General features: G+C 43.0%; 1 protein-coding gene across 1 annotated transcript in view; it reads right to left on the bottom strand.

Annotated features, from left to right (window-relative positions):
• Positions 1-26508, bottom strand: part of MRC1 (mannose receptor C-type 1) — a 239932-nt gene that overhangs the window by 99954 nt on the left and 113470 nt on the right. Inside the window, 6 exon segments of the mRNA XM_033932883.1 lie at positions 1226-1389; positions 12029-12070; positions 18351-18495; positions 22509-22594; positions 24359-24384; positions 24509-24636. Of these exon segments, the coding sequence (XP_033788774.1) occupies positions 1226-1389; positions 12029-12070; positions 18351-18495; positions 22509-22594; positions 24359-24384; positions 24509-24636 (591 nt within the window).

The raw sequence follows: 26508 nt of genomic DNA, 5'->3' as shown, positions 1-26508 counted from the left end.
AGTGCTATAGAAATGATTAGTAGTAGAATGTGTTAGGAGTCTATTCTATATGTAGGCACCTATTTTCTTTCATATAATACTAACATAACTGAGGCCATAAGGAGTGAATGGGCATCACCTCTGCCCAAATAATCCCTTGCTAGATCACCAGGTACTGAGGTAGATCTGTGGGAAGTAGAGGAGGAGGTCCGGAAGGGAGGGGGCCTTAGATCATGGGGAAAAGAGGCAGTGAGGGCTGGGTGAAGGGTGCCAGAACATTTTTGTTTTGTGCCCCCTCCCATGATGACACAAGAACGGGGTGGGGTGAGGGAGAATACAAACAAAAAGAAAACTCTCCCATATGACAAGGGAAACAGGATGAAATAGAGCTTTTCTGGCTGCCTAGTCCTATCTCTATTCTAATGCAAACTAAGTCAGGGTGAGACAATAAAAACCTGTACTGGAGCCTCATCAGAGGAAACTGCAGGATATTTGGATGGTCTTACGGACAGGTGTGCTAACCCTTAATTTTGCCTCATTTCTGCTCAATTTTTCTTTAATTCAAGCACTAACACTATGCTCATATGAGTTATATATATGCCTTAATGTAAGTCATCACCCAAATTGTTTTGCATCATCAACGCTTTTGGAAAAAAAAATAAGAAAATACTTGATTTCTTAACAGATGTGACAAACGAATTAATTTGCTTGGCCATGAGACCATCCATTTATCATTAAAAATTAAAGGCCTACCAAAACTGCTTTTTTCCAATTCATCTGAAACCGAAACTGTCTAACTACTTTTGACTGGAACGGAAATTAAAGCCGAAATTTATCTTCTGGTTTCACCCAAAACTGAAACCAAAAACTACAGTTTGGTTGTGTGAATGCAGACTAATGAGGCCCACTGAGATTTCAAGAACTTGTCGGCAGCCCTTTGCTAAACCCATAAGAAATTATTCCCAGGAACTACAAGCACAGGCTGACAACTGGGAGAGCCATTATAACAAATACTTTTGAAATCTGGCTCATTTAGGTTCCCAAGTCAATGCAGACATAGTTAAATATCCTCTAAAAATTATCATTGGGAAATAAAAAGGGAAATCAGCACCTTTTGTATAAAAATAGAAAAATACAATATAATTTTAAAAGTTTTTTGCTAGTCCATTACTATTGTGAATTATTTTCTGAAATCAAACCTAACATATTATTCCATGTTAAAACATTTATACATTTTTTTTCTTACATATTTCCAGAGAAACTTTCTTTCACTTTCGCTATCAATCACAACAAGATCACTGGCATTCTTCTGACAATACTCCCTAGCCTTCTCCATTGGGACACTGTTCGAGTTAAAGTAGTATTCGGAGTCATTATATGCAACCCATCCATCTTCAGTGCTGTTATATCCTGCAAAATCAATAATGAAAACAGGATGAAATGGGGCTTACGACCTGGTATTTTGAGCAAACATTCAGTACCATCTACAATAGTTATAGGCTTCTGGATGTTGATAATATTGCAGGGTTCTTGGTTACTGGAGAAAGCTCTTTTTTTCTTTCTCACAGGGGTTATTTTGTTTTGAATTGATTGTTTTGTAATTTAGCTTTTTGTATTTGCATAGCTCCTTGATGGATCACTATTGAAAAGCATTTAATCAAATATCAATACAGATAAATATAAATGTAGAGCTCTCTAATGTGTAGAAGGTAGAGACCTCAAGTGATTCTACTGAATATTGTATGTGATCCTATTATGCCATCTTGTACTTTTCAGAATTGGGAGGGGTCTCCTTAATACTGAGGTAATAGAAGAAGACCTCAATTAGAGGGCACATTAATTGTGCAAATACCAAGCTAAAGGCAATCAGTCTCTTATCTTTGGCTGCCTAAGCCATTATACCAGCAGACATGTGATGGCAGGAGTTACTTAGGGCACTGTAATAAAGCAATACCAATTTTGATGGCTGGCTCATGCCATCATGTTAGCCACTGACTCATGGCAACATGCACAGTAAGGAATCCATCCTGTAATGGCTCCACTATGTTTCTGCTGCCCAACATAGGGCCCCTCAACCTATAACTCCTGGCATTCCCAGGCGGCTTCCCATCCAGGTACTAGCCAGGCCTGACCCTGCTTAGCTTCCAATAGTAAGAGTGGGCCTAGCCAGGCTGTAGGCAATTAGTACATTAAAAAGTCAGGAGCAAGGGGAGGCCTCAGAAGGGGATAATAAGGGTAAGAGGCTTCCACTGATCCTAGAAGAGAAATAGAGGATTCAGGTGACAATCCCAGGAGTAGAATTCAAGAAAAAAAGAAGCACCTATGGCTAGGGTTACCATATTTTTGAAATGAACAAAAAGAGGACACTGGACCCCGCCTATGTCTGGTCTGCCTGAAGTGAAGGAAAGAGAAAGAGAGATGAAATAGTTCTCTTTTCACATCATTGTGATGGCCGCTTGATTTATTGGCACCGTTCTCTACTAGCAATAATTTGCCATCATCACCTGCCTCCCTGCCTTAAATTTGAGAAACTTGTAGTCCTAGAAGAGCTGAGATACCCGTGGGTCTAGTGGTTATGAGTATTAAGCACAAAACCTTTGATTTTACAGAGTTCTTTTATAGCAGCACAGCCAGCAAACAAATGCCACGTGACAAGATGACAAATGAATCCACTGGAGAGATCAAGGCCTGGGCTGTCATCAGGGGGGCCTTCACGCAAAAATTAAGGACTGGATGCTAGAAATAAAAGCAGACAATTAAGACAGTTCATACTGAACTTCTCTCTGCTGGGATGAAATCTGTGAGATAGGTCACAGGCTAGAGGATGCAGAGCTTCGTGTCGTGTCGATGAACACTGAATCCGCAGATGGGTTTGAAAAGCAGTTGGAGGAAGTTTTCAGCTGCACATCAGCACTGGCGGATAAAATTGTGATCTTTGCATCATCTTGATAGATTCATTTGTGTATTGATGACTTAAAGATTTTCAATAAACTGTTTCATAATAACCCCTGGACTTGACAGTCAAGTTTGTGGAAGCAAAATCAAATGGCTGAGTGAACATAAGAACATAAGCAATGCCTCCGCTGGGTCAGACCTGAGGTCCATCGTGCCCAGCAGTCCGCTCATGCGGTGGCCCAACAGGTCCAGGACCTGTGCAGTAATCCTCTATCTATACCCTTCTATCCCCTTTTCCAACAGGAAATTGTCCAATCCTTTCTTGAACCCCAATACCGTACTCTGCCATATTACGCCCTCTGGAAGCGCATTCCAGGTGTCCACCACACGTAAGAAAAACTTCCTAGCATTCATTTTGAATCTGTCCCCTTTCAACTTTTCCAAATGCCCTCTTGTTCTTTTATTTTTCGAAAGTTTGAAGAATCTATCCCTCTCCACTCTCTCTATACCCTTCATGATCTTTATCATATCCCCTCTAAGTTTCCTCTTCTCCAGGGAAAAGAGTCCAGTTTCTCCAATCTCTCAGTGTATGAAAGATTTTCCTTGCCTTTTATCAGATGTGTCGCTCTCCTCTGAACCCTCTCGAGTATCGCCATATCCTTCTTAAGGTACGGCGACCAATATTGGACTCCAGATGCGAACGTACCATTGCCCGATACAATGGCAGGATAACTTCTTTCGTTCTGGTTGTAATACCCTTCTTTATTATACCTAGCATTCTATTCGCTCTCTTAGCGGCCACTGCGCACTGTGCCATCGGCTTCATTGTCATGTCCACCATTACCCCCAAGTCCCTTTCTTGGGTTCTCTCATTCAATAACATCCCTCCCATCGTATAGCTGTACCTCTAATTTCTGCTTCCCACAAGTAGTACTTTACATTTCTCAATGTTGAGCTTCATCTGCCATCTCGTCGCCCATTCCCCTAGTTTGTTCAAGTCCCTTTGTAATTCTTCGCAGACCTCTTTAGTCCGAGCTCCACTAAATAGTTTGGTGTTGTCCGCGAGTTTTATTAACTCGCACTTCGTTCCTGTTTCTAGATCATTTATAAATATATTAAATAGCAGCGGTCCGAGCACCAAGCACGCGGAACACCACTCGTGACCCTCCTCCAGTCCGAGTAGTGGCCCTTCACTCCTACCCGACAACCAATTTCTGATCCATCTATGTACGTCTCCTTCCACCCCATGGTTCTTCAGTTTCTGAAGTAGGTAGTTCATGGGGTTACCTTGTCAAAGGCTTTTTGGAAATCTAAATATATGATGCCTCTGGGTCTCCTCTGTCCATCTATTTGTTAATTACTTCACAGAAGTGCAATAAGTTTGTTAGGCATGATCTCCCCTTCCAGAATCCATGTTGGCTGGTTATCAGGTTTGTTTCTTTCAAAACGTTCATTGATGTTGTCTTTTATCAGTGCTTCTTAGCCATTTTCCCAGAACCGAGGTCAGACTCACCGGGTCTGTTAGTTGTTCCGGGTCACCTCTTGATCCATTTTTAAAGATGGGCGTAACGTTGACTATCTTCCAAATCCTCGGGATCAGGCCTGTTTTTCAGGGATAGATTGCAAATTTGCTGCAGTAGTTCCGCTATTTCCTCCTTTAGTTCCTTTGGAACCCTTCGATGGATTCAGTCTAGACCCGGGGATTTGTCAGTTTTTAATTTTTCTATCTGCCTGCGTACGTCTTCAAGGCCTCACTTCCATGGATGTTAATTTTTTCTGCTTGATCTCCATTGAAGATTTGTTCAGGTATGTTGTTTGTGTCTTCATTTGTAAATACAGATGAAAGAACATGTTAAGTCTTTCGCCACTTCTTTCTCCTCCTTCACCACTCCCTTCCTGTCTCTGTCATCCAGCGGTCCCACCTTCTCAATAGCCGGCTGATTCCCTTTAACATATCTAAAGAGCGGTTTGAAATTTTGTGCTTCCCTGGCTAGCCTCTCTTCATACTCTCTTTTCGAACCACACGGTGACATTCTTTTTGATACTTCCTGTGCTCTTTCCAGTTCTCCTCAGTTTTTACATTTCCTGAATGAATTTTTCTTATTGCCTATCGCTTCCTTCACTATTTTAGTTATCCACGATGGGTCTTTTGTTCGACTCTTTTTGCACCCCTTTCTGAATCTGGGGAAATACAGATTTTGCGCCTCGCTCACCGTGTCCTTGAGAAAAGACCAGGCATATTCTACCGTCTGCCATTTCTTGGAAGTGTTCCTAAGTTTCTTCCTAACCATTTCCCTCATTGCTTCGTAGTTTCCTTTCTTGAAGTTGAATGTTGTCGCTATGGTTCTCTTTCCTTTTGGTATTCCTACTTCAACCTATACAATTAAAAGGGCATCAACACAGACAGATTAAACAGACTGTATATGTATAACATAGATAAGGTACTAACAGTACGAATTATGTTGGAAACGAAAGGAAAGGATGGGTAAGAACTACATATTGCTGATGAAAAGAGAACAATTATGGTAAAAGACAATAGGGGAGGGAATAAACAATGAACCTTAAAGAGGTTATAAAGATGGAATGGAACTCCCAATTAGGACTGTTTTAAGTATCAAAGGGATCCCTGAAAAGAAAACATTTTTTAATTTGCTCTTAAATTTATCTAGATTGTTTTCTTCTCTAAAGTAAATGGAAAGGGAATTCCATGTTTGCGAAGCCGAAACAGAGAAAATAAATGCCACGTGTATTATATATTTTGAGTGAAGGAATAACTAATAAATGTTGATCAATATATCTGAGTAATCTGGTGTGGAGTATAGAGGATCAAAGATTTGTAAATGAAAGCCATGGTTTTTATAACAGGGACTTAAAGGTAAGCAGGCTTAGTTTGTACTGTATACGATGTGCGACTGGGAGCCAGTGTGCTTTTCTTAAGAAGGGGAAGTGACCATGATCAAATTTCTTAGCTTTTCATTATCAGTTTTATCGAAGCATTTTGAATAATCTGTAGACGTCTACTTTCATTTTGGGCTATTCCCATTGAATTGGGCATTACAATAATCGATTTTTTGAGATAACCAATGAATGAATCAGTATGTTAATGAGATTTCGGACATAGAAATTTAGATGACTGATCGGATTTGACGAAGTCTAAAAAAAGTGGATTTAAACAATATTGCTGATGTGATTATGATAGGTTAGTTTATCATCGAACATAACCCCCAAAATTCTGATGTTACTTATCGTCTGTAAAGTGGTACCCTTAATAGAAATGGGACGATAAGGGAAAGAACATAACATTTGTTTTGTTAACATTAAGGGCTTATCTGTTAGTATCAAGCCACTGGTGAATCTTCTCAAGTTTCCTGTTGATTGCTATTGTTTCAAGAGAGTTAGTAGGATCAAGTGGATGTAAGAGCTGAATATCATCGGCGTAGGCGAATGCAACTTGGCAGAGAGTCATAAGCGGTGCGAGAAAAATATTGAACAGAAGTGGTGAAAGAATAGACCCTTGTGGAACACCGTATGATACTGTAAAACTTTCAGAAGTTGTATTATTGAAAGACACAACTGAAGAACGATTATCAAAGTAGGATTTAAACCTAAGAAGATTGTGGTCAATTGTATCAAACGCTGATGAGAGATCAATGGAAATCAAAAGGACAGATGTATGATGGTCCAAGAAGTAAAGTATAGATGTGGACATGCCGATCAAAGAATGTTCAGTATAGTGATATTGTCTAAAACCTGTTTGGTTTGGATGTAAGATGTTCGTTTTTCCTATGAACTCAGATACTTGATTAAATACCACCTTCTCAGTCAACTTTGCCAGGAAGGGGATATTTGCAATTAGCCTATAGTTAGATTTTTCTTCAGAACTAATTTTTTGATCCTTGACAATGGGATGAATAACTGATTCCTTCCATTCTTAGGGCATTATGCTTTTTTGAATGACCTTTTCATTAACTAACGTAAGGAATGAAAAGACCGAAAATTGAGGAAGTAACGCTTGAGAATGCAAGGGGGGATTGAATCAGCTTGGAACCTTTAATATTAATAGTTTTAATAAGGGATTCAATCTCAGTAAGATTTGGGAGATTAAATTGCGAGCACTTTGAAGATAATGATAATCTTGAGTCAGTTTTGGTCCTGATCTAATATGGGATGCCGATTTACGGTGAGATTGTTTCTAATGTTATCAACCTTGTCTTTGAAGTAGGCTGGCAAGTTCTTGGGCAGTAGGCAAGGTTATTGGTAATTTGATTTTGTTTTCTGGTAACTGATTTTAAATTAGAAGTAAAGCGCAGAGACGTTTTTGCTTTCAAAATTAGACCTGAGGTAATATTTCATTTTTGCCTGATTTATATTTGCTTTATAAATTTTCGAAAGCTCTTTATGTATTTGAGATGATCTGGGTTTTATCTTTTCTCCACCTGCAATTCTAAGGAACGAAGCTGCTTTTTCATAGCACAAGTTCTGCCGTAAACCAGGGGTTTGATTGTTTCCCGTACTGAAATAAGTCTTATTTGAGTCGGTGCTAATTCATCTAATAGAGTTTTGTGGATGAATTTCCATTGGGATAGGTGATCGTCCAAAGAGCATGCCCTTTAGGTCAGAAAAGTTTAGTATTTAAAAGCGGAGGTAATTGAGTTTTAAGGATTAGATTGTTGTAATCTCTATATGTAACAGTATGGGGAACTGTATGCACCTTGCTAGATGAAGTTAGTATATATATAGGGACTAGGTAATGATCTGACCATGGTACTGGGAGGCTGGGTCCTGCCAGATAATTGCTGATTGTAGAAGAGGAATAAAATCCATATCAATTGTATGTCCGGCCTTGGTGTGTTGGTTCTGTTAGTAGCAGACATAATCTAAGCTGATTGATGTAGGAAAAATTTCTTTAGTGTAATTTTTAGTGAGTTCATCAAAGTGAATGTTAAAATCACCAAGAATCAGAGGGATTTAAGGAAGAAGAACCAAAGTCAAACAAAAGTGATTGTAGTTGAGTGAAATTTTCACGATTAATTGGAGGGGATAGATAGAGGAGAAGCGCGTCTAAACTTTGGCCTACCTCTGAAAGTGAGAAAGTGGATGAAAATTCAATTGAGGAGTTTGCTGGAGAATATTCAGTGCCTAATGCTATCGAATCATGGAAAATCACTGCTAAACCACCTCCACGTTTTAGCGCGGCGGATGGTTGTAAAGAAAAGAGAATCCAGGAGGACAAGTATAAGAAAGATAAGCTGTCTTTCCCTTCAGTCAGCCATGTTTCGGTTAAACATAATATATTATAAGAATCTTGAACTATTAAATCTTTGAGTAATGATATTTAGTTTTGAGGTGAACGAATATTAATTAAGCCTATTTTAATTGATTGGTCACTAAGTCTAATGAAGCAGTGTTAGCATTAAGTGAAACTATTTGATGGGGACCAGAGAAATATCTAAGGCGTTCCATAGGTCGCAGACAAGCAGGACTTCTGTAGGGCTTACATGGTTGATGCCCACAGACAACAGGAATGTTTGAGGGAAGATTATCCATATTTAAAAAGATATTAGAGTTAAACAAACAAACAGGTAAATGTTTTAAACTAAAATGAAGTGATAGAGGGGTAGAAATAAGAGTAAAGCTGACACTGTAAGTATGAAAGTATTTTTGAAAGGCCTACTTAATAGAATCCCAGAATTTTCTCTGGCGCCCAACAGCCGCGCACAAGGAGTGCACTAAGGAGCAGGATCTGCTCCTTATGCCGCGCGCCTTTGTGGCGTGCAACGCAAGAAGCCTGTATTTTAAGTAACATGTACCGGGTTCAGGGGACGAAGTCCAGAACGAGCCGCCGCTATGCGGCAGCAGAAGCCTTGAGTAAGAACGTTTAAAAAAGAAATTAGGAACAGATAAAAACAACATAAAAATACTTGAAACATAAAATACAATTTAAAATAATCTTTATAATCTTTAAAATCAACTTGTGCAATGGTAACGTGGAACAGTACCTCCAAGTGCCAGTACTTCAACTTTGAACTTGATCATATTATGATCGCTGTTTCCCAACGGTCCCACTACTTTCACTTCCTTTGCAGGTCCCTTAATCCCATTTAGGATTAGATCCAGAGTGGCATTTCATCTCATTGGTTCTCTAACAAGCTGCTCCATGAAGCAATCTTGTGTAGCCTCCAGGAATTCTGTCTCCCCTAGCGCATTTTGAGCTTCCAAGACTCCAGTTTATCCCGGGATAGTTGAGGTCTCCCATAATAACCGTGTTTTACCGCTTTTGCATTCTCGCTTCATCTCGGCTTCCATTTCTTCATCGATATCTCCGGTTTGCCCAAGTGGACAATAGTATAGGCCCATCTTTATTTCAGGCCCTTTCCTTCCCAGTATGTTTAACCCATAGTGATTCCAGCTTGTTGGTCGTCTCTGCTGACTTTCCCTTCTTCAATTTTCGCTTTGGTCTCAGGTCAATGTCCTTGGAGTGCCTTTGCTGCTTCTTCTTCTATGTCCTCGGTGTGCTTCACTGTTTCTTCATCTGGGCATCGACTAGCCATTTTTCTCCCCCTCGTGTAGTGTTCCTCTGTGGGCGTCTTCTTTGAGGTCATATGTTGTCGTTGTTCTCCCTTTATTGTTGGTGTGGTGTAACTTCAATCTTTCATCTGAAGTTGTTCCTCTTCCACTCTCCTCCTGTAGGCTTCCTCAATAAATTTCTCGAGTTCCCTGACCTCCTCCTTAATGTGTCTCTCATTCATTAAGTCTTCAGCTGTCCTGATTGGGTCCTCCATAGTGTAAAGTCCTTCTAGCTCCTGTATCTTGTGTTCTAGTCGCTTTACTTCTTCTTCAAGCTTTTCAGCTCCTGACACCAACCGCATACTATGACTGTCTCCCCGAGGGGAGGTAGTCATACATATGACAGTCTGTGCAGAACACTGGAAAGCTCATCTTCTGGTTTCCCTCTTCTTCCATTGTCGTTCACGTTTTTTCGGAGTACTCTCTTTTATTTCACTGGTTCTTTTATTCCTGTGTGAGTGTGTGTGTTCTTCTGTGTCTGCTGCTTGCTAATTCTTTACTCCTTTTGTTGTATGTTTTGCCCTGTGGTGTTCTGTGTTGGCTGACGCTCTTACGTTAAGATGACAGTTAACAGTTTACTTGTGACCTGCTGATGTTACGTATGTAAATGCCCTCTGTGTCTGCTTTGTTTTGCTTTTATGTTCTAAATGATTATTTTGCTGTGTTAGTTATTGGTTTTCTTACCTTGTCGCCCTTCCTTGATGTACTGACTCTGCCCTTCTTAAGGCCCTTCGCAAAGGTGCTCTTGCTAAGGCGAATGCCTTTGCCGCTCGCCTTCACCATGCGCCGAACGGCTGTGCACCATTGGCTCCTCCCCTTTTATGGGGGAGTTCGGCTGCGAGGTGCCTCTGACGTCGGAGGAGTGGGCGGAGTTATCTCTCGCCTCTGCCCCTCTCTGTGCCTTGCCTGCCTTTCTGTCCTCTCCCCTCCGCTCTCTCTCTGATTACCACGTGCTCACCGCTTCAGCCCAGCCGCCTCCCAACTCTCCGGGCTGCCTCTGAAGCTAGCTGCAGTGGTCTCCGCACCATTGGCTCCTTCCCTTTTATGGGGGAGTTCGGCTGCGAGGTGCCGCTGACGTCAGAGGGGTGGGGGAGTTATCTCTCGCCTCTGCCCCTCTCTGTGCCTTGCCTGCCTTTCTGTCCTCTCCCCTCCGCTCTCTCTCTCTCTGATTACCATGTGCTCACTGCTTCAGCCCAGCCGCTGAATGATTGCGGGTCCATTAATCTCCCAGTTCATGCTGGTCCCATCCCAGAACTGAAAAGTGGCAGTATTAAGCCTGAAACCATGTACCCAAGGGTCTTCCCACAGAGTAAAGAGTGACTGGTGAGGGACTCCAGATATGCAGTTACATAAAGATTCATTTTGCATATTATATTATAACTAGCTTCATAGCCCGTTACATTAACAGGTGCTAGAATATATGTGTGTCTGTCTTTATTTCTTTCTCTCTCTGTCTCCTTAGCCGCTTTTTCCTGTCCATTCTCCCTTATTTTTACATCCCCTGTGTCCACCACCACCCCTTCACTGCTCCCCTTATCTAGCAGCAGCCCTTCTCCCTTTGTTTTACCTCCCCCCTGTCCATCAGCACCTCTTCCTGCTCCCCATGTCCAGCAGTAGGCCTCCCTTCATTCCCCCCCCCCTGTGTCCATCAGCACCTCTTCCTGCTCCCCCTGTCCAACAATAGGCCTCCATTCCTTTCCCCCCGTCCCATCATCATTCTCTTCCTGCTCCTCTGCTCCAGCAGTAGGCCTCCCTTCATTTCCCCCCCTGTCCATCAGCACCTCTTCCTGTTCCCCCTGTCAGCAATAAGCCTCCCTTCCATTTTTCCACCCCCCCTGTCCATCATCACCGCTTCCTGCTCCCTCTGTCCAGCAATAGGCCTCCCTTCATTTCCCCCCCCCTGTCCATCACCACCCCTTCCTGCTCCCCCTGTCCACGGGAGTTAGTGCAGGGCCGCTGTCTGCCATTCTCCCCAGAGTCCTTGTGCCCCCCCCCTTCCCTTCCCACGGACCTGACTACCTACCCAGCGATTCAAGCAGTGTGTGCAGCAGTCTTCACACGCTGCTTCAGGTCCTTCTACTGCCCTGATTTACTCTGGCACGTCCCTGATGACATCATCAGAGATGCGGCAGAGCAAATCAGGGAAGTAGAAGGGCCCGAAGCAGTGTGTGAAGACTGGTGCACTCGCTACTTGAATCGCCAAGGTAGTTGGGTCCGCGGGAAGGGGGGTGAGCGGAAAAGGACTCGGACTCCTGTGGTCTGTCGCGGAGGGTGGCCAGGCTCCATTTCAGTCGCAGGGAAGGCTCACTGCCCCAGCTCCTTACCCGTCCGCAGCCCGGGCCAGGTCTCCCGCACTTTCTCAGCGGCCCGGCTCGCTCGGTTGTTTTTTTTTTTTTTGTTTACCTGGCCCTCCGCTTCCTGCATTTGCTGCTCTCCATCAGTGACGTAATAAGCGCGCATGCACACTTGTCTTGCCACATCCCGACAGAAAAGGGATCAGGGAACACGCGAGGCAAGTGCGCATGCGCGGCTAGCATTTTATTATTTAAGATATATGTTCAGTAAAAACAAATTAATAGTGGCTTACCATAAATGAAGGGATTGTTTGGCTCAGGCTTTAAGGTTGCTCCTGTTTAAAAAAATAAATCAGAATAAGTCCTTAAGTCTTTAGTCTTTTAGATATTCTTTATTTTCATGTAGAAATAGCATAGATTCATCTACAGGGGGGATAAAGCTAAGAAATTAACTCCCCCTTTTACAAAACCATAGCACAGATTTAGCGCCAGCCGTGGCGGTAATAGCTCTGATGCTCATAGGAATTATGAGCGTCAGAGCTGTTACCGCCACAGCCGGCGCTAAAAACCACCCTACGGTTTTGTATAAGGGGGGCTAAGTAATGGGGGGTGTAGGAAGATTTATGGTTCACTAATCAGTTGCATAAACAAGTTTACGTCTGTTAGTTTTGTCTAGAGGGAAAACCATAAACTCTGATCCAGGTTCATCTTTATTGCCTGTTTACACGACACGACACAAGACCCAGGCTAATGAGAAATACTTTTATTATGAAAATAGAAAAATATAATTCACAAGCCAGCTGCAACACAAAATATCTGATTACATAAATGAAACTCAGTACATAATTATCACAATACAATTGTTAGAAACTAAGTAATACTACTTGTTACACACACACTAAACAATTCCTTATAATAATAATAATCCCTGATTAGCAAATGATTACCGTATCACCAAGGTAACTTTACGAACCTTTTCCTCTATCACAATTGGATCCTTATCTAACCCAGCTGATAAGACTGTAAATTCCGTATTCTCACCCTTAATCAGGCCTCCGGCACAAATGAGGTGAAATGGAAACTTTTCTTGTTAGCTGTAGGCGATGCAGGAAATCCTTGTTAAAGGTACACGTGTTCGTCAATCCTGGGTAAGGCTATAATTCATCAGCAGACAAGTTCCTTTTAGTACTGAATTCAGAGCTGTATTAGAGTCCGAATTACTCTCTCTTAGGCAGAGAGTCACACGAGGTAACTTACAGGTCTAATTATTAAAAGAAAATGTTACGTGCAGAACACCTGTGGGAAGATGTGAGCTCCCACCCATCTCAACACAGACTAACTAATTAATTAGCACCTTCTCACTTGGATCTCATCAGATGACTTCCTCGGACCAATCCAGAAACAGAACTTGGATGATTAGCCTTTTTGTGTAAAGTATCATATAGGCTGGTAGACCCAGGGCCGTTAGACAGATAATAACATATAGGAGTATAACTTCCACAAGATTCACACAGTCCCATAATGAAGACATAGATAGATGTCCTTGAATAGTATAACATTCTGGTACATACCCATAATGCATCAGGCAGAAACAGCAAAGCTGTGTACTTCTTTCTTCTTGCAAAGATTCATGCTGGAAAGTTTCTTGCAGACCATGATTTCTTGTAGACAATGGTTCAGGCTTGGTGAGGTCATAGAGGCCTAACCTTCAGGTGCAAATACGGAAACACCCCTACAGGGGTAAGATTCAGTCTGAGGCGGTAAGCAAATTCCAGCCATGCTGCAGGTCCTAGCTTTGACTATCTAGGTATTAGAGTGGCCCTTGAAGGGGAAGAGTGACCTAGTGGTTAGAGCTGCTGCCTCAGCACTCTGAGGTTCAGAGTTCAACCCCAGCCTGCTCCCTGTGACCTTGAGCCAGCCACTTAATCCTCCATTGCCCCAGATACCACAGTCAGATTGTGAGCCTACTGGGACTGATAGGGAAAATATTTAAGAGTACTTGATTACTATTCAGTGTATTGTAAACCAGTTTGGATGAATCTCTTCATGAAAAGGTAGTTAATAAATCTCAATAAATAAATAAATTGTGCACCAGTCAATATCCAGAGCAGTGCTCAGTTAACCCTGTGCTTAAAGTTAGGACAGTGTGTTTGCTGAAGTTTGACGCTATCGGGCTAAGTGTTGGTTCCCTAACCTAGATAGTTAAAAAATGGCTGGTTAGTAGACACACACAACAACACTATCCAGTTAAGTGCTGTTGAATTTTGGTGGCCGCTGAGCTCAGCAGAGAAAAGCAGTTAGCATGGCTGGGTTTAAAAGTTATTAAGTCAGATCTGGAGAAAACTACCGGTACTCCTTATCCTTGTGATAAGCATCACTGAATGTTGCTACTTTTTAGAATCTGCAAGATTCTTGCGACTTGGATTGGTCACTGCTGGAAATAGGATATTGGGCTTGACTGAGCATTAGACAGAGCAAGCTAAAGAAATAAAAAAAATCCCAGAGTCATGAACAAGAAACATAAAGCAGGACCAGCAAGAAGTGTTGTAAAAACCACAAGATTTATCGGCCAGTTTATAATACTTCAGACTGGTGCCACTTTACAGCTTCCTGGATACTTTGCTCTGACCTAGTATGACAATTCTAATGTACCCATAAGATATATGGTTTGGAAGGGGAGTTTGGTAGGCCTGATTTCAGAAGGAAATAAAAGAATGTGTGTAATTCTGATTTTACAGTGGGAACACACATTTACAAGCGGCTCTTAGCTGTACCCTTCTCCTCCACTGCAAATTCCAGACTTCGTTCCTTTTATCTATCTGCCCTCTATGCCTGGAATAAATTGCCCAAGTTTGTCTGCCAAGCCCTTCCCTTACCTAGACTGAAAACCTACCTTTTTGATATAGCCTTCAATCTATAACACTACTCCCCACTGCCCTCCAACCCAGCCAGTAGATTAACTCTTCCCCTTATCTGTATCCATGACATCCTGTTTGTCTGACTTGGCTGTTTAGATTGTAAGCTCTTTCGAGCAGGGACTGTCTTCTTCTTTGTAACTCTGTACAGTGCTGCTTATGTCTGGTAGCGCTATAGAAATAATTAATAGTGGTGGCAGACATAAGTTCTCTTTTGGACTTGAGGTTTGCGCCAGTCATTTAGGGGCCAATTGTGCTTACTTCTTTGGTACAATCATGTAGAAAAAAATATAGATGTACACAAGTCTGAGTGGGAATTGTCCAGATCTAGCCTTTGGTACATTTTGTGTTTGTGGTTTTGTTTTTTCCCTGTTTTTGCCTTTGAAAAAAACATAGAAACATGACAGCAGATAAAGGCCAAATGGCCCATCTAGTCCGCCCAACCACAGTAACCATTATCTCTTTCTCTCTCTGAGAGATCCCACGTGCCTATCCCAAGCCCTCTTGATAAACACATCTATTTCGCTTGGCTCTTCAATTGGCCTCTCCTGGATTTCCAGTTTCTAAACTCTATCATTTACATGGTGAGTGCCAAGATTTACACAAGTAGGTTGCAAAAATCATCACTTGAACAGATAAATATTGACACTTAGACATGTGAATGGTAATTTTTATAACAAGTCACACTAAAATTAAGATGGCAGAAAGGCATCATTTTTTTTTTTTTTTTTACCTTTTTTGCAAGATACTAAAGGCTATATTCTATATATATCGCCTAAAAAATCGACACTGACTAGAATGGCACTTAGCATGATTCTATGAGGTGCACGGACTTTTTACAGAATTGCACTTATGTCTGTGTGCAACGCATAACTTAGGCTAAAACTATGCCTAAATATAGGGTTACCAGATTTTCCACCTGGTAAAAGGGACGTGTGGCCCTGCCCCTCTCTACCCCCGAGGCCCGCCCTGTTATGCCCCTGGGTCTGCCCCGCTCCGCCCTAGGCCCCCACACAACCTTGTCTCTTCGGGCGGGGCTGGAGTACGCATCTGGCTAAGTGGCTCCCGATCACACCTGCTTTTCAAAACCTGGACAAAGTGCCGGGTTTTGAAAAGCTGTACAGACGGACCGGACATGTCTTCTATAAAGAGGACATGTCCAGGAAAATCTAGATAGTCGAATAACCCTACCCTAATACTTCAAATTAGTAAAATTTGATGCAAACACTTATAATATTATTTCAAAGCGAATTCCATATATTAAATAATCAGGGGTAACAAAAACACATAATTATACGTACAAGGGACAATTCTGAGGACAAACATACTGAAACAGAAGGAAAAAGGTAGTAGAACTATAATATTTTTAGCATAAGGCAACATTGTGCCCTTTGTTGTGCCTTCATCGGATTATATTATATAACAATGCACCTAATATTTAGGAATGCCCCTGATTCATCCTTGGCCTTGCCCACTTTTCAAATTCATGCACTGCAACATAGAATCACACTTTCTGAACTGTAACTTTTAAGTAGTCCAATTAGTGTTAATTCCAAGCTATTTGCAAATTATCAGCACAATTAGACCCATTAATCAATTAAGTTGTGCACATACATCGGCTATGTGTTCCAATTTACACACACAACCTTAGGCGCCATTTACAGAATTTGGAGGTAAGTGCATATGTGAGTTTATAAAATAGATCTGTGAGTCTCTATACAATTTACAGGGGTAAACTGGTAGAAATCACCCTAGAGTAGACTGCAATCAGGTGCATTTTACATGTTGCTCAGGGACATGGCATAACCGTTAGCATGTAAAGTACACACCTATGCATGTATTTTATAATGTGGGCACTTTAATCATGACTCTACCTACTCTCCACTCCAGAATACCCTTACGCATGATGTTTTGTAGAAAACGGGTACCTTTCTTGGTGCTTTAGAAGCAATAAAGGCAACAAACCATGATTATATAATTTTTTACTTATCCTTTATTGTAAGGTAATATGCTTACTCCAGTGTTTGAATGCCCTAATATGCTTGCCCCAGTGTTTGAATGCCCGACGGGACCCGTTTCGCCAAAACAGACTAGAATTTATGTTGAACTGGTGACCTAATCCTGAAGAGTGAGGGCACTATACCTTGTGGAGTTTTCCTTTGTACCTCACTTTTAATCTACATTTTTGGAGAATCCCTAGCGCAACCGCTATGATTCAACTGCATCAAGCAAAAAGTAAACAAAAAAAATTAAAAAGCAGGACTATAAAGCTGGGGATTTGCTGAATCCCCTGAAAGCCCTCACCGCACACCACTGGCCACCTATGTGTTTACATGCATAGTTTGTGGGGTAATTTTAGTTTAAAAAAAAAAAAAGTTTTACACATGTAAAACAGAGTTTAACCATGAAGAACATTCATCAAATTACCCCTATAAAGTCCCCAAAAGGCACTACTGATTTTTAAAATGTTTGTTGGTTAAATGGTTATTCCAATTGAATATCTTGCACCTGAATGAATACTCTTGTGCATCATTATGTGTATTTTAAAAGGGTCTTTGTGTTCAGTGAACCTTAGTAAAATACCTGGATAACTGCGAACATCTTGACGAACATCTTGACTACGAATACCTGCATAACTACAGACATCTTGACATCCTATTTCCCACCCAGACACCCTGTGCAAAATGGGTCTTAAAGTATTTTCCATCTTAAAGATGACTGATCAAAGACCCAGAGTATAGAGTGGCGTAGTGGTTAGAGCTACAGCATCAGCACCCTGAGGTTGTGGGTTCAAATCTCATGCTGCTCCTTGTGACCCTGGGCAAGTCACTTAATCCTCCACTGCCCCAGGTACTTTAGATAGCTTGTGAGATAGGGCAGATAAGACAGATAGGGAAAGTGTTTGAAGTACCTGTATGTAAACTGGTTTGAGTGTGGTTGTAAAAACTACAAAAGGCAGTATATAAATTCCAATCCTTTAAATTTAACCAGAGGGGCAGTGGAGTAACAAGGGGAGGGGGAGGGTCCGCCCCGGGAGCAAGCCATGATGGGGTTGTTCCCGGCCTTGGAGTCATGGTCCAGGAACTTTCCTTCTCACGTCACGGTCCCAAGGCTCTGGATATCTGGATAGTCCCAGTGGCCCAGCATGCTCCCAGCCTTCTCGCCTGTTCGGTCCGATGGCCCTTTTCCTTCCGTGAAGCTGAAAAAACTGCCGGCCTCGGCAGTGATTCAGCTACGTCACCCGCAGTTCCCCTTCCTGCTTTCCACGTCTGCCAATGACACGACTTCCCGTTTCTACCTAGGTGGATTGCGGCAGAGGGATCTTAATTATAGCATTATTTCTTACCCTCATCTTGCTGAGGATAAACAATAGTGCATTCCACAGTAGGCAAAACTATTATAGAACTACTAGATCCAAGATCATCCTGTAATACTAAATCAGAAGCCACTCTAATGGAATAGAAGAATCCAACTAGGGCTTCTTGGGCTCCTCCAGGAATGTGCAGACATCGGGGCTTAGGGAAACGCTTAACTAAAAGCCCTGATTCCTCTGGAGAAAAAGGTGGTATAGGCCCCTGAATAGATGTCTGCACTAAGGGAATGTTGCTTTGCACAGTTGTTTATCACTTTGGATAGTTTTTAGATCTTTAAATTGAAACATAAACGACTTATATGAATCCATAGAGCAAAAAAGTTTTACCTTTTTGTATCTCGCATATAAAGTCCAGGGGACTTTCACAGTGACGATCATTCCACTTCATGCTTGAATATGTAGTAATTTCTCCACATAATTCCACTCCTTGACTGTTATTAGGTTCCCCATAATTCCAATTGGTATAGGAAAACTGTAATAGAAATACATTACAGTAGATTTCTTCCCCTAGAACAAATGTATTCAGACATGGAAGAGGTAGCGCAATGTATTTGCTGTGAGAAAGCACCTGTCAGGGAAGTATTGTTCTCGCCAAACTCCAGTTTCACATGGAAACCACTTCAAAGATTATACATTTGCAGAAAGGATTGAAGAGACCGATGGTGTAAGATGGAATGAGTGCAGGCCAAGACATACATTGAGGATTGATTGCAAGATGGAAATTATTGAACATATGAGGGGGTGCTGAAACGTTCTCAGCCCAACCAAGAAGGGAATGACGTGAAGCCATGAAACTTACAAGTTAGTCCACATATTCAACCCTAAGTTCAACGCACTTGGCATATCATGTCTGAAGTTTCTGCAACCCTTCCAAAAAATACTCTAATGTCTGGTCACTGAAATACTGCTCCACTGCTGCAATCGTTTCTGAATCACTCAAATTGTTGCCCTTTCAAACTCTTTTTAAGGTGTGGAAACGGAAAATAGTCAGATGGAGCAAGATCTGGTGATTAGGGTGGATGGTCTATGCACTGAAACTCCAACTGCATCAAAACATCCATCGTTTTTCCAGCCTTATGAGCAGGTGAATTCTCTTGCAAAAAGAGAACTCCTTTCTGCAGCTTCCCTCTTCTTTTTTTCTTTTAATGTCTCTTTAATTGGCACAGCAAGTTACAGTAGTTTAGCCCCTTGGAAGAATACTTTCCTGATTCCAAAACACCGCAGCCATGACCTTTCCTGCTGATTTTGGGTATTGAATTTTCTTGGCCTTGGAGAACCTGAGTGCCGCCATTGCATGGACTGTTGTTTTGTCTCAGGATCATATAGGTGTAACATGTTTCATCAACAGTAACTAGTCATTCCAAAAAGTTGGCACCAGCTTGCTGAAAATGCTGCAAAATTAACTTGGAAGAGTCCACGCAATGTCGTTTCTCATCTGTAGTGTGTCAGCAATTGTTTTAGCCAATATTCGCTGATCTGCTAAAATCAGGTCATGGACATAGTCAACAATATCAGGAGTTGACGCTGTTTGAGGCTTCCCAGACCTTGCTGCATCTTTAGTCTGAAAATCTCCACAGTAAAAGTTTGCACACCGCTTCTTCACTGTAGAGTATGATAGGCATTTGTCACTCAATGTTTGCATCATACATTCATGGATTTCCTTTGGAGTTTTCTTCTGCAGGAATAGAGTTCCATACTTTTTGTTGGCATGGTTCAATCAATGATCTGAAACAATGTCAAGACATAGTATTACGATTCTGCAAATTGGCACTTTGCAAAATAACACACTTTTCAGCTACAGTGGCATAATAATGCTCAGAATTTAGGAAGTTGGTTGGCTGAGAACTTTACAGCACTCCTCTGTAAGGTGAAAAATACATACCAACAAGTAGAAAACTGCACACATGGAGAGTAATTCTATACAGTAGTACCTGTCTTTAGACACCTGCAATGACCCTGCTTGTAGTCTATTCTAATGAAAAATAGGAGCTACTTTTCTTTAAAGAATATCATTGCAACATAGAGCTGATGTCAATGATCACACTTAAATTGCAAAAGAATGCATGAAGATTATACTGTAGTATTCAATAATCTACATGTATAAATGTGAATCTCCCCCCATGCTCTACCCAGCTCCACCCTTGTGACCTCTCATCTGCTATAACTCTGTATTGTAACACCATTACAGAAGCTCATGTAAATCACTCTGAATTGACTCCCCTGTCATTAGTAGTATGCGTTTTTACCTACCGCGCATACCCCTCGAGCGTTATACGCGTGAGCGCGGTATACAAAATTTTTTTTACATAGTTCCCACCCCGCCCGATGCCCGATTCACCCCCCCCAGCAGGACCGCTCGCACCCCCACCCCGAACGACCGCTCGCACGTGATCACACCCGCACCCGCATCCATGATCGGAGCAAGAGAGAGCCCAAGCCCTCTTGCCCGGCCGACTCCCCAACTCCCCGACAATGTCGGGCCAGGAGGGAGCCCAAACCCTCCTGGCCACGGCGACCCCCTACCCCTACCCCACACTACAATTACGGGGCAGGAGGGATCCCAGGCCCTCCTGCCCTCGACGCAAACCCCCCTCCCTCCCAACGACCGCCCCCCCCCAAGAAACCTCCGACCGCCCCCCCCAGCCGACCCGCGACCCCCCCTGGCCGACCCCCACGACACCCCCACCCCCTTCCCCGTACCTTTGGTAGTTGGCCGGACAGACGGGAGCCAAACCCGCCTGTCCGGCAGGCAGCCCAACGACGGAATGAGGCCGGATTGCCCATCCGTCCCAAAGCTCCGCCTACTGGTGGGGCCTAAGGCGCGTGGGCCAATCAGAATAGGCCCTGGAGCCTTAGGTCCCACCTGGGGGGCGCGGCCTGAGGCACATGGGCCCAACCCGACCCATGTGCCTCAGGCCGCACCCCCAGGTTGGGACCTAAGGCTCTAGGGCCTATTCTGATTGGCCCACGCGCCTTAGGCCCCACCAGTAGGCGGAGCTTTGGGACGGATGGGCCAATCCGGCCTCATTCCGTCGTTGGCTGCCTGCCGGACAGGCGGGTTTGGCTCCCGTCTGTCCGGCCCAACTACCAAAGGTATGGGGAAGGGGGGGTGGGGGTGTCGTGGGGGTCTGCCCAGGGGGGTCGCGGGTCTGCTGGGGGGGCGGTCGGAGGTTTCTTGGGGGGGCGGTCGTTGGAGGGAGGGGGTGGTTTGTGTCGAGGACAGGAGGGCCTGGGATCCCCTCCTGCCCGTAATGTAGTGCGGGGTGGGGGTAGTAGGGGGTCGCCGTGGCCAGGAGGGTTTGGGCTCCCTTCTGGCCCGATATTGTCGGGAGTCGGCGGTCCTTCGGGGTGGGGGTGCGAGTGGTCCTGCCGGGGGGGATGTATCGGACGTCGGGGGGGGGCATCAGGCTTTCAGGATGGGGACAGACCTTCAAGGGGGACAGGCAGACCTCAAGGGGGGTACAGGTACTTCAAGGGGGACAGGCAGACCGAAGGGAGTGAAAAAGCTATAAAATAAACCCACTAGCGTGTCAATGTGTTGAGAGGAAGAGGTGGTCTGGGAAATTCTGCTGAGAAAACTCCGGGTCCATTTCCACCCCCCAGTTACCCTAGTCCACTCCACTCAACTGGTTCACATACTGAGGTGGGTCTTTGGGGTGTTGTTCCTGGGATCTCTTTCAGTGGTTTGTCAGTATCTCCTTGTGGTGAACGGAGAGCGGAACAGCGCACGGAGAGTCGGGGCAGTGCACGGAAAGTCAGGGAGGGTGAACGGAGAGTCGGGACAGCGCACGGAGAAGGCGGGGCATGTGCACGGAATAGTCAGGGAGGGTGAACGGATAGTCGGGACAGCGCACGGAGAGTCGGGGAGGGCGAAAGGAGAGTCGGGGTGGCCAGAGGAGAGTCGGGGCGGGCGAAAGGACAGTCGGGCTGCATGCGCGGTATACCCGTGAGCGCGGTATACAAAAGTTTTTGTACATAAAATCGTGGTTTCTGCGCGCTATAACCCGTGTGCGCGTTATCTGCGTGAAAATACGGTATATAGAAGCTTTTCAATAACAATAAACTATGCGCCATCACATTTAGGTGCCATATTATTGAATAGTTCTTAGCCAGAATATTGACATTTACCTCCTATGTGTGCACATATCCATGTAAATGCCATTATTTAGGCTATATATTTGAGTTCCATGAACCTAAATCTTAACACCCTCCTTACAGAAATACCCCCTTATAGATTGGCAACATAGCACATTTCCTCTTCCTTCATTTAAAAATTCATAAATATCTCTTCAGGAACTATATGTGAAATGACATGGTAAGGTATGTCTCGTTTAGGTGACAGGGGTTTTATGAGGTGTGTGCATGTATATGATCGGGTATGTGAATATTTTTCTGCCTATTTGTACAGAGGGACATACAGATAGATAGATGGAGCCTCCCCAATAAGTGCCACCACTTGGGTGAAATGTGCCTAAAAATACTCACCGGAGAACCATCAGACCAAGTAAATCCCTCCTGAGGATTCATATTGATTAAGCCAATCCAAAATATCACTATAAAATCCATATTTTCTTCAAAACAGAAAAAAAAAATATATTAGCATACAAACCACATTAATCAGAACCCTATTAACACTGGCTTCAAAAGCATTCCTCAGTTATTCTTCAGTGCTGACACTAATTTAACTGTCACTAATGTCAAACAGGTCAGCAGTTATGTATACTACTTAGCTCCTTTTCTTTTAAGTAGGGTGAACAGGTTACTCATGCCAAACGGGAGACTTTTTCACCAGTCCTGGATTTCTGCCGACCTCATCCTGGTGCATTATGGGACCTGCAGCACTGATTTCAATGGATAAAATCATGGACTACAAATACTCCACTGCTTTTGGAATGTAATTTTAAAACCAGGACTGACCAAAAGTCTCCCTTCTGGAATGGGTAACCTGGTCGCCCTACTTTAGGGATAGTACCACATCAGCTGTTTTACAGTTTCTTAGAAAATGTGATAAAAACATAGACATCTTGGCGGTCTGGATGAACAATGGCCTAGATGTCCAGATAGATGATTTAAATAAATAAATATATAAATATATATATCAGTGGTGCCTCGCACAGCGAACGCCTCGCACAGCGAACGCTGCGCACAACGAACTTTATGTCTTGATTCGTACAACGGACTTCGTTTCACACAACGAAGTCCGGGGTTCCTGCGGGGTTGGATCGCAGCGGGGTTGGTCGAGGGTAGTCTCCTTCTCCTTACCTGCCCTGTCGCAGCACACAGCCGAACGGAAATCTTCCCGATGTCAGCGCTGACGTCGGAGGGAGGGCTTAAGCAAAGCCCTCCCTTCCTCCGACGTCAGCGCTGACATCAGGAAGACTTCCGTTCGGCTGTGTGCGGCTGCGGCATGGGCAGGTAGGAAGAAGGCAATGGCGACGAAAGAGGGGGGAGGGGGCGGTCCGCCCCGAAGAATGTGCACAGCTGGTCAGGTCCCCCGATCGACCGACAACAGGCCCGGCCGACAAACTCCCTGCCCTGTAGCCGCGAATCTAAATTACCTCTTACAGCAGCTTCAATAATCCAGCTGCTGTAAGAAGGTAATTTAGATTTGCGGCTACAGGACAGGGAGATTTGTATACCGACCGGGCCTGTTCTGTTGTCGGTCGGGTGCAAAAGCGCCACAAAGGTGGAGGCAGGGAGGGAGGAAAGGTGGAGTGGAGAAGAAAAGACGCTTAAGGGGGGAGAAGGCCGCTGAAAGCACATGTTGGAGCAGGGATGAGAGGGAGGGAGAGAAGGGGAAATATTGGACAAGGGCAGAAGGGATGCTAAATCATAGGGTGACAGGCAGAGAGAACAACAGGAAAAAGAGTGGAAGCAATCTTGAACCCTGAGGGTGAGGGCAGAGAGAGGTGGTGAGATGATTGATCATGGGGAGAGGGACAAAAGGGAATAGAGATGGGATAGGAAGATAGTGGAAGTAAAAGGACAGGGAGATGTATGTTTTTAGATGTATCTAAATAAAAATAATAACAAAAAATTTATCTTTTTTATGTCATCTTAGCATATTTTATGCTGCAGAACGAATTATTTTTTTTTACATGTATTCCTATGGGAAAACGCGTTTCACATAACGAACGTTTCACATAACAAACTTGCTCCTGGAACCAATTAAGTTCGTTGTGTGAGGCACCACTGTATATAGTCTAGATGTATTTTTCAAAAATGGGCATTTTATCACTGCCAACTTTGGGCATTTGACAACATACGCCCCAAACGGACTTAGATGTAAGTTTTGATAATGCCCCTCCACGTCTGATATGCTCAGTGAACAATACTTGAATCACAATGTCCATAATACAAACTTGAATGTTTTCAAAAAACTTAAACGGCACTTATCCGAGTGCTATGGTTCAAGGTTTGATAAATCTCAGAGCACATTTTTGAACATAATTACTGTAAAATCACAATATTCTTAGAAAACTCACCTTGACATTTGAAGTAAGACAGTTTCTTTCTCTTTACTGTTAACTGTAGCTAAATCTCCTCCTATGGCTCTGCAGACCGTTTGTGCTTCAAACCACGACATCTTTTCCTGTTTTTTCTTTCTTTACATCTAAAAGAGTGCATTTTTACAAACACAACTGTAAATTCCTGCAGTATAAATCTTCACAATTTAAGGCTTTATTTAAAACATTAAAAAAAAAGAAATTGAACAAGGCAAGTTGGAACATATTAGGATGATATATTTCCTATGATTACTACTGACCAATTTTGTGGCATGGAGAAGCATCTGCAGCTGAAGTTTATACTTAGCATATTCGTTCATGAATGATCTGATTGAGGGTCTCTCTCTTTAGAAAATAATAATACTCTGGGACTGCATTTCACGGTTCTTTGTGTCAAAATGTTTGAAAATCTAGAGGCCAACCAAATTTGGGTTCAGTTACAGCAGGGGTGCCCACACTTTTTTGACTTGCGAGCTACTTTTAAAATGGACCAAGTCAAAATGATTTACCAACACATAAATTTTAAAAACACAAACCACACTGTACGCAGAGAAAATGTTTTGTTTTGTTTTTTAATTTAATATTCTTTATTGATTTTCAAAACTTATAAAATGGCAAACAAATAATACATTCAGATATAATCAAATAACAGCACTTGTATTCTTACAAACAATGAAACAAATTACCCTATTCCCTCCCCCCTTTCCCTCCCTCCCTACCTGGATGTGTGTAGAAATCTAAGAAAAGCTAGGAATTAAGGATTCAATCCTTCTTCTGTTTGACAAATTCCTCCAATGGACTCCAAGGCCCGATTCTGTACACTGCACCTAACTTTAGGCGTGCTTTAGATGTCCGATTTAAGTGGATAATGAGCGATTTAAGGGTCTTAACAAGCATTAATTGGGACTTAGACGGAGTTAAACATTCTTAGAACACAGACGCGAGATAGACGAAGTTTTAGGGAAAAGTCACATCTAAGTTTGTAGATGTGGGCATAACAGGGGCATAACGTGGGCATGGTTAAGGATAGGCACCACATAGATGCTAGTTAGCGGAAGACCGCATCTTAACATTGTGGAAAATGTAGGCAAAGGAAAAGCTGCAATCAGCTCTTTTTTGAGAGCAAAGAAAGAACATGAAAAACATATCATTATTGCACACATTACTTCATTTCTCAGCGCTTAAAAAGAGAAAATCCAGATACAGACCTTAACATGCATTTTCCCTCATTTGAAAATAGAGCTCTTTAGCTTCACAAAGCTGACCTCATTGTGAGATCATCAAGCTGCACCTTCAAGGTAGTAAGCCACAATTAAAAGATGTGCTGGGTGTTGAACTCAAAACCTCTGTATGACCAGCACAGGATTTTAACCCTTAGAGCTACATCAGCTTCTACCAAGGTGGATCTCACTTCCTTTTCATATCATAGTTGACTGGCCTGCCTATGTATCATATGCTTAGGAATGATATCATAATCACCACAAAGAAAGCATTTCTGGCTCACCAGGTTAATGCGCCTTGTCCATTCTCTCAAGCACCCTGGTTCAAATCCCACCTTCACTCATTTTTACAGTTTCCTATTAGCTCTCATAAGAGGGTCTAGATGGTGGACTTTTGCCGTCTTTTATCAGCACATTTCCCTTTCCAGGCAAACTTATTTTCTCCTTCCCGTGGCTAGGACATCCTAAGCTGTCATGGGAGGGAAACTTCTCCTCTGACAGAAAGATGCCATTTGTGGCTCACCAGGTTAATGCACTTTGTTGCACCTTGACCATCTTTTGAAAACTCCCTGGTTCAAATCCCACCCTCACCTTCACTCATTTTAACAGCATCCCTACAGCTCTCATAAGTGGTGGACTTTGGCTGTTTTTCATCAGCATTCTGCAGTTTGCAGGCACAGATGCATCAGATATCTGTAAAAAATTTGGAAAATTTACCCCTCCCGCCGATTGAGATTTTTGCAAAGATACTAAGGCTAT

This window comes from Geotrypetes seraphini, chromosome 2, assembly GCF_902459505.1.
Source record: "Geotrypetes seraphini chromosome 2, aGeoSer1.1, whole genome shotgun sequence".
NCBI lineage: Eukaryota > Metazoa > Chordata > Amphibia > Gymnophiona > Dermophiidae > Geotrypetes > Geotrypetes seraphini.
Note: the sequence above shows the minus strand (reverse complement) of the source record. Positions and strands in the feature narration are given on the sequence as shown.